The 8,869-nt window shown below is 43.4% G+C and overlaps 1 protein-coding gene across 2 annotated transcripts; it reads left to right on the top strand.

Annotated features, from left to right (window-relative positions):
• The first annotated feature begins 4,797 nt into the window (after positions 1 to 4,797).
• Positions 4,798 to 7,692, top strand: LOC115179679 (chromosome alignment-maintaining phosphoprotein 1-like). Of its 2 annotated transcripts, none has more exons than XM_029741353.1 (2): positions 4,798 to 5,373; positions 5,998 to 7,692. In XM_029741353.1, exon 2 carries the CDS (start codon positions 6,355 to 6,357, stop codon positions 7,213 to 7,215), a length of 861 nt encoding a protein of 286 aa, XP_029597213.1. In that variant the 5' UTR covers positions 4,798 to 5,373; positions 5,998 to 6,354; the 3' UTR covers positions 7,216 to 7,692. The 2 variants fall into 2 exon arrangements, with proteins under 2 accessions (XP_029597213.1, XP_029597214.1); XM_029741354.1 differs by lacking the exon at positions 4,798 to 5,373 and adding an exon at positions 5,403 to 5,564.
• The last annotated feature ends 1,177 nt before the right edge of the window (positions 7,693 to 8,869 follow it).

Genomic DNA, 8,869 nt, shown 5'->3' with positions numbered 1-8,869 from the left:
TGTGACCTGTGAAGGACCCCCCCCCCCCCCCACACACACACATTCTCTTTCAATAAAATGTTATTTTAAATTGTAATAGTTTATTGGCAACTATTCTAAATAAATCATATGATCCTTGGAATTGGACAATAAAAGTATTTGAATGTGTATTCTTGCCTATGGACCATTAAAAGGATATTGTGGGAGTAGGCTCTCTCCTTCCATGTCTAGACTTGCCCATGGTCGGGTTGTTGACAGAGTGATCGTTGGGTTTTATATGACCAAATTATATATCGAGGGTATGCATTTGTGTGACCTAAAATAGCACTTTATCTCTAACACACACACACACACACACACACACACACACACACACAACCTTATGTGTGGCTATCCTGTAGGAAGTATGATTTCTTGTTTTCTGCAGGTTGTGGATTCTCGTGTCGTAGAGGACAGGACACTCTCCACACCTTGAAAACCACCTACGACCAAACCAGGTCTACATGATTACAAGTTAATACACAATAGCCTAACAGTTCACAGCGTACAAATGTAGCCACTTAGTTACAAAACACACAATTCGCTTGACTGTGTAAATGACTATTCCCCATTACTGTGTCATTTAAATGGGAAGTTTTGTTCCTTATCGTTTTTTATATTTCATTAAATATTTCATTAAATGTCTAGCCCGGAGACTGATTCACATCTGTAGCAGAGCCCTAAAGCTGATCAGATTTCCAGGGTTGCATTCCCTCCCTCCCCTCGGTTGACAAACTTTATGAAACAGCTTCTAAATGCCGCACCTAAAAGACATCCAAAAGCCAGTGGAATAGACTAAGCTAGGTGTCTGTACTGTTCCTGTCGGTGTCTGTACTGTTCCTGTAGTTATCTGTACTGCACCTGTAGTTATCTGTACTGTACCTGTACCTGTAGGTGTCTGTACTGTACCTGTAGGTGTCTGTACTGTTCCTGTCGGTGTCTGTACTGTTCCTGTAGTTATCTGCACTGTACCTGTACCTGTAGGTGTCTGTACTGTTCCTGTCGGTGTCTGTACTGTTCCTGTAGTTATCTGCACTGTACCTGTACCTGTAGGTGTCTGTACTGTACATGTAGGTGTCTGTACTGTACCTGTAGGTGTCTGTACTGTACCTGTATGTGTCTGTACTGTACCTGTAAGTGTCTGTACTGTACCTGTGTCTGTATTGTGTCTTATGTGTCTGTACTGTACCTGTATGTGTCTGTACTGTACATGTAGGTGTCTGTACTGTACCTGTAGGTGTCTGTACTGTACATGTAGGTGTCTGTACTGTACCTGTATGTGTCTGTACTGTACCTGTATGTGTCTGTACTGTACCTGTAGTTGTCTGTACTGTACCTGTGTCTGTATTGTGTCTTATGTGTCTGTACTGTACCTGTATGTGTCTGTACTGTACATGTAGGTGTCTGTACTGTACCTGTAGGTGTCTGTACTGTACATGTAGGTGTCTGTACTGTACCCGTAGGTGTCTGTACTGTTCCTGTAGATGTCTGTACTGTACCTGTAGGTGTCTGTACTGTACCTGTTGGTGTCTGTACTGTACCTGTAGTTGTCTGTACTGTACCTGCAGTTGTCTGTACCTGTAGGTGTCTGTACTGTACCTGTATGTGTCTGTACTGTACCTGTGTCTGTAGGTGTCTGTACTGTACCTGTAGGTGTCTGTACTGTACCTGTATGTGTCTGTATTGTATCTGTAGGTGTCTGTACTGTACCTGTAGTTTTCAGTACTGTACCTGTAGTTGTCTGTACTGTACCTGTAGTTTTCTGTACTGTACCTGTAGTTGTCTGTACTGTACCTGTAGTTGTCTGTACCTGTAGGTATATGTACTGTACCTGTATGTGTCTGTACTGTACCTGTGTCTGTAGTTGTCTGTACTGTACCTGTAGGTGTCTGTACTGTACCTGTAAGTGTCTGTACTGTACCTGTAGTTGTCTGTACTGTACCTGTAGGTGTCTGTACTGTACCTGTAGTTGTCTGTACTGTACCTGTAGTTGTCTGTACTGTACCTGTACCTGTAGTTGTCTGTACTGTACCTGTAGTTGTCTGTACTGTACCTGTAGTTGTCTGTACTGTACCTGTGTCTGGGTGACTGTGAGTTGGTGGTAATCCTTACAGGGAGGTGCAGCCTGTTGACTGATCTCATACAAACACTCAGAGGAGAGTAGACATGATCTCTATACTACTAACAGACAGCCTCAGAAACTTTCATATGATATTTGATGTGTGTGTGTGTGTGTGTGTGTGTGTGTGGTTGAGGGGTAAGCTGAGAAATATGGAGAGTAAACGTGTGATATTACCCAGCACTCATTTCCTGACGACTCAAACTGAATTCTTCCACTTTATGTTCGCTACATACTTCAATCTGAGACTGCCATCGTTGAAGTCGTTAGTGGTGACGTCAAAATGAAAGGTTATGTACAAAACAAAGTCGTCAGTGATTGTATCATCTCTAACCAATCAGAGTATCAAAGCCAATGACAAATCTTCACAACACCACTTTACCCACATGTGTTCTGGCTTTGCCCCAACCCATCGGTTTCTGGGACCAATCAGAGTGTTTAGAATGTGTTTGCGTTCTAGAAATCGTCGGGGAGGTACTCAGATCCAGACTAATTGCAGAGAATAAACGTACATCCATGGGCGTGGCGTAGCGTTTGGCCGGAGCAAGGAGCTTGGGTAGCCAGGCAACAGCATTCATTGTTTACAACAATGTCAAGGCACCATGCTCCTTCTGTTCAACTTCTCCTAACCAGTCTCTCAACCACAACTCTTTCTGTTCCGCCTTTAACACATTTTTACTCTGTATCCGGGCCCTTTCTACGGTTTGAGGGGAAGTGAGGGGGAAATAAGAGGCTTCTGGTCATAGTGGGTGTCATATGTGTCAACACTGTTTTCAGGACCTGTTTGCCAGTTCAACTCTTTGCTGAGTTACGAGGTACATTAAATGGCCATGGGTTTGTCTAGGATTGAAAGTGTGAGTAGATGTGTGTGTGTGTGTGTGGTTGAGGGGTAAGCTGAGAAATCTAGAGCTTAAATGTGTGATATTGCCCAGCACTCATTTACAACAATGTCAAGGCACCATGCTCCTTCTGTTCAACTTCTCCTAACCAGTCTCTCAACCACAACTCTTTCTGTTCCGCCTTTAACACATTTTTACTCTGTATCCGGGTCGTTTCTGAAATTTGAGAGGAAGTGATGGGGAAATAAGAGGCTGGGAAATACCAAAGACTACAAAATGTCCACCATGTTTGATTTTTGTGATATTTAATTGATACAACTTTTATTGGAGATTTACACATTTGGAGCAAAAGGATTCACAAGCCAAAATCAAAGCTGCATTTCATTCTGAAAACCTGTCCCCACTGTTCGTCCCTCTATCCTTTGCTTTGCACAGTTAACTATTTCAAAATGTCTAAAGTACTGAATGGCGCTGCCCATGCTAAAACAGCTTTTGGGCACTAGAGTCCTCTATCTATCTCTATGAGAAAGCCCTCAATGGCCTGCCCTGTTCTTATCATACCTCAGTGGCGTGTCAAAGCAGCCATTAGTGCACATATATAAAGATGAGTCAAAGATTTTCTACCTCCATGGTGGAAACCTAAATATCACTTGAGCTGTGTTTGAATACTCATACTAACCGCATTAACCGTACTATTTGGGACGTGAATTGAGTATATAGTATGCTTATTGGTCATCGTATGGATATGTCTGCATAACGGTCATTGTATGTGCTTATGTCTGCATAACGAGGAGGTAGGAAAAAAATTGCTTCTGAACTTCTGACTATTTCTGGTCTAGCGTTTGATGACAATGGAATACACTGCTCAGCCTCACATAATTTGAGATTCTCATGATTAAAATGGTGTCTGACTAGAAAAAATCTAAATATACACATTGCGAGATATTTCCATAGGAAAAGAATGGGGGGAGCTCAGCGTTCCAAGGGCAAAAGGTATTTTGTGGCTAGTGTTTGATGACAACAGAATACACTGCCAAGCCTTACATAATTAGAAAGAGGAGATTCTCATGATTAAAATGGTGTCCAATTAAAAAAAATATCTAAATATACACATTACGAGATATTTGATGAAATAGACAGACATACCTATATTTCCCTATAGGAAACAATGGGACGACCTCAGAGTTCCATGAGTAATATTTTGTTGTTTACATTTTAACTACAAACAACGTGTCTCATTGCCAACAATAGCAAAGCAGGCATTGTGACGTAGAATGTTTGGAAGGCGAGTTGGTGCTCAATAAAACTAATAGGAGCTGGCAGGGTGAAAAATGCCCTAAAATAAGGCCTGTTTTTCGTGATTACTTCAAAACTATGGCAAGCAGCTGGGACATATGGTAATATTATGAAACTGGTCTCCATGACAGATGTGATGAACTAGTTTTTATCAGAAAAAAAGCATTGTTAAAAATGTCATGTATCCAGCCTATTACAGTCACCAACGCTCTGGATAACATGAACACTGCCGAACCAGGTCTGCTAGGGCGAGTAAAATGGTCAACGTGGTCTCATTTGTGTCTGGAATTAGCTAGCAAGCTAGCCAACGTTAGCTTGGGCGCCGTTGTAAGGTCAGAACGCTCAAATCAACCCTACTCCTTGGCCCGAGCGTCTAGTGTGCGCTCCAAGAGTGAAAAACGCTCAGAATTTACAAACGGACACTCTGACAACGCTCTGAATTTACGAGCGCACTCTGGCACTCCAGATTGAATTTAAGAACACACCCGAACTCGTAAAATGTCTAACTAGTCATTAATTTTGTTATGCTAGCTAGCAAGAGGTTGCATAGCAACAGCATCAACTTCCGGTAGGCAGGCGAAGAACTAGTACGCTCAATTGAAAGGATACTGTTCGTTTACAGTATGCTAAAATGAACTAATAGTATATACTCATTAAGTATGTAGTACACAGTATGTTAGTATGGGTTTTCGATCACAGCTTTGGTGCTTGCCCCAGTTTACTCCATTTACAAAACGCCGACAAGGTGCATTGTCCTGGGCTGCAAACCACCAGTTTCCACTCTTTTCCAAAAGACTACATCGTATTCCGAAAATTGGTGGAATTCGCCTCCTTACACGAGAATGGCGTATTGAACGGCACTCGGATATGCGAGGCTCATTTCAGGAAAGAATGTTTTCAACTCCATACACAGTGAAATAGATTGTTGTGGGATGACGCGGTTCCCACGATTTGTCCCAGCGATAGCCCGAGCAGAACCGATGCTTCTTCACCTTATGTTAGCCAAAAGGACGAGAAGAAGCAACACAGACCGAACCAAGAAGTTCAGGATAGAACACGCATGGATTATTCTGTTATACAGAACAGCAGGGAGCCGAAACGGTGAGTAGAGAGTTAATGATGGAGGCTACGTCACTTCAACGTACTGAGCGTCACTTCTAATAAGCCAAGGAAAGGCTCCCGAGGAAAAACTGTTACATTATAGCAGATTTTTGCTATTTCATCAAATTATTCCGCAAAATGTAAACGAACAACAATCAGGCATAGTCTATCTATTCACGGAAATATGGAATGTGCGTTTCATTGGCTTTTAGAGAATTGATAGGCGAGTTAAAATGTACATTTTCGAACGAACTATGTGCTATTGTTTACACAGTAAACTAGCTTGAGTTAGGCTAAATCTATTTTGGAATGAATTAACATACTTTCATTCTGTGAACATGGCTGGAATTAGGCCTCTACAATGTCGGATGTGAATCTAGATTAAGCTAGTGTCAAATGTTGACACCTGCACACTCAACCTTGTTAGTGACATAGATTTCCTAATGTGCAGATGGGCTACAATGCTAGCTTGTAAATTTGTATGCATGTGGACAACTGTTAAGTTACGTTGTCATTACTAATGTATTACTAACAACATTTATGTATTACATACATTCAGTCGTATTCAAATAAACAACAATCTATAATTAAAACGGCTAGTTTTTCACTCTCCTCTTTGTCCAGTGAGCTCCAGTCAATGGAAGCCGTGAAGGAGTCAGAGACAGCCATGATGGGTTTTAAGGAGTCAACGGAAGCCAAAATGGATGTTAAGGAGTCAATTTCAGCCACAATGGACGTGAAGGAGTCCATGTCAGCCATGATGGAAGTCAATGAGTCAGAGTCAAAAGAAGCCGTTGTGGACATTAGGGAGTCACAGGGAGCTGTTATGGAGCTCAAGAGGCCGTCTTCCTCCTCTGGCGGCCAGGGGCGGGACAGAGACCGGGAGTCGGACAGCTATCTCCAGCACCTCCAGTGTCCCCACTGTCTGCTCCAGTGTAAGAGCCACTGCAGCTACCTCATCCACATGGCTAAGATCCACCCATGGCCCTGGATGACACGCCTGTGGGTCGCCTGGGCAACGCCATCTTCTACCAGCGCACGGCATGGCTGTTCCACTGCAGCGCGTGTTTCCACACGGCCAGGGAGTTCCCTCGCCTCTACGACCACCTGCTCACCTGCCACTGCCTCTCTGGGAAGGGCCAGGGAGAGGGGGGAGAAGTGGGCGGTGAGGATGGAGAAGGGGATGAGCGTAGGGGGGTGGGGGGAGAAGAACAGGACGGTATCAGTGTAGATGTGCTGTCAAAAGACAGTAGTCATCCTCCCAGTGAGCCCAAGGCAGAAGAGGAGGATGAGGACAAAGGAGGAGTGAAGCAAGAGGAGGAAGGTAGGAAAAGAGGACTAGAGGAGATGGAGGGAGGTGAGGACAATGAAGAGGACTCCCGCTCAGCCGGCAGCCCCATGAAACGAAAGAGAAGCTCTACGGCAGGCAGTGAGGAAGATGATCATGACGAAGAGGAAGAGGAGGAGCTACAGACCAACAACAACAAAAAAAGTGACAAACACAAAAAGCAGGAAGAGGCCTTCCTGACCAAATATATCCAGTGCCAGGGGGGTCGCTACAACTGTCGCCTGTGTGGCAAGCGCTCCAAGATGAAGGGCCATGCCATCTACCACGTGAGCTACAAGCACGACGTGCCCAAACCTTACTGCTGTAAAGAGTGTAGCAAGGCCTTCATACTAGAGTATTCACTACTCAACCATATCTACCACAACCACAGACAGGGCATGTACCGCTGCCTCTTCTGCCCCTTCAGCTCTGACGTGGTGTGGGGCATAAAACGCCATGGCAACCGCTGCAATGCCCGAAGCGGGGAGGGGGAGGGCAGCAATGGAGAAGAGTGATTGGTTAATGGTTGCTAACACATACTGTACCTTGGTAATCAGGAGAAAGGACTCTACAGCCAGGCCTACATTATCTAGGTTGTAACATCTCTTTGCATTGTGCATCTACTAGGCTAGTAACCCTAGGTACAGTAGATTCCCCTGTCACGAAGGTGTAGATTCTCAGTGAAGTATGTATTTACTTCCTCTGTACACACACTGATGAAGAATGATGTACTTTGTCATTCTGTTGACTTTTCCTGATATACTTCTGTGGAGCAGATGGACTCAAATGTAGAATATGTACTTTGTGACTCGCAAACAGCCGTAATATGTACATGACAGCAGTTGATGACTCGTAATGCTACACAATGAAACTATCAACTGACAAAGCGTGTTTTTTGTGTGTTTTTTACCTGCCTTTGTATTATCTTTATTACCTGGGATGTGTTTGTATCTTGGAGAACAATACAATAAAAAGAATACATACATTTTAGGTACAATTTAGCCGACTTCCTCTGTCATAGAAGTCAAGACACACACCCACACCTGCACCACAGGAGGTGTGAAACAAACTGTTTGCATCCTGTGCTGCAGGTGTGTGTGATTTTGGGCTGTTCCTTACACCTCTCAACTGGTTTCCTGAACTAACAACAGCTTTTTGCTGTGAGTAGGCTACAGCAGTGTCTCACAACCCATTCTTGTATTTCATACACTGAACAAAAATAAACGCCACATGTAAAGTGTTCGGTTTCATGTGCTGAAATAAAAAATCTCAGAAATGTTCCATACACACAAAAAGTTTATTTCTCTCAGATTTTGTGCACAAATTTGTTTACATCTTTGTTAGTGACTATTTCTCCTTTGCCAAGATTATCCATCCACCTGACAGATGTGGCATATCAAGAAGCTGATTAAACTGCATGAATATTACACAGGTGCACCTTGTGCTGGGGACAATAAAAGGCCAGTTCTTTCACACAACACAATGCCACAAAAGTCTCAAGTTTTGATGGATCGTACAATGAGCATGCTGACTGCAGGAATGTCTACCAGAGCTTTTTTCCAGAGAAAGGAATGGTAATTGCTCTACCATAAACTGACTCCAATGTCGTTTTAGAGAATTTGGCAGTATGTCCAACCGACCTCACAACCACAGACCATGTGTAACCACTCCAGCCCAGGACCTTCACATCTGACATCTTCACCTGCGGGATGGTCTGAAGGGGTGTGCTGAGGAGTATTTCTGTCTGTAATAAAGCCCTTTTGTGGGGAAAAACTAATTCTGATTGGCTTGAGTTTGGCTCCCCAGTGGGTTGGCCTGGCTGCCAAGTGGGTGGGCCTATGCCCTCCCAGGACCACCCATGGCTGTGCCCTGGGTGATTAGGGCCTAATGAATGTATTTCAATTGACTGATTTTCTTATATGAACTGTAACTCAGTAAAATCTTTGAAATTGTTGCATGTTGCAAATATATTTTTGTTCAGTACATATTTTGTATTGAACAGTACTAGATTGGTGATATGAGAGGAAACTACTTTTGCATAGTAGTAAGATGTGTATTTCATTTAAGAACAGGGGAGTAAAGGTACAGTAGGTGGTTTCCTTTCTGTCTCCACCAACTGTTGTGTTCAGCTACAGTATTTTCCTTTGCAGTGACACAGATAGTGCCTTT

Source organism: Salmo trutta, chromosome 39 (assembly GCF_901001165.1).
Source record: "Salmo trutta chromosome 39, fSalTru1.1, whole genome shotgun sequence".
Classification (NCBI taxonomy): Eukaryota; Metazoa; Chordata; class Actinopteri; order Salmoniformes; family Salmonidae; genus Salmo; species Salmo trutta.
The sequence above is the reverse complement of the archived record's forward strand: the minus strand, read 5'-3'. Positions and strand labels throughout refer to the sequence as shown.

Coding starts and splice junctions, on each gene's coding strand:
- LOC115179679 (XM_029741353.1), top strand. CDS start 6,355: ATGGCCCTGGATGACACGCCTGTGGGTCGCCTGGGCAACGCCATCTTC.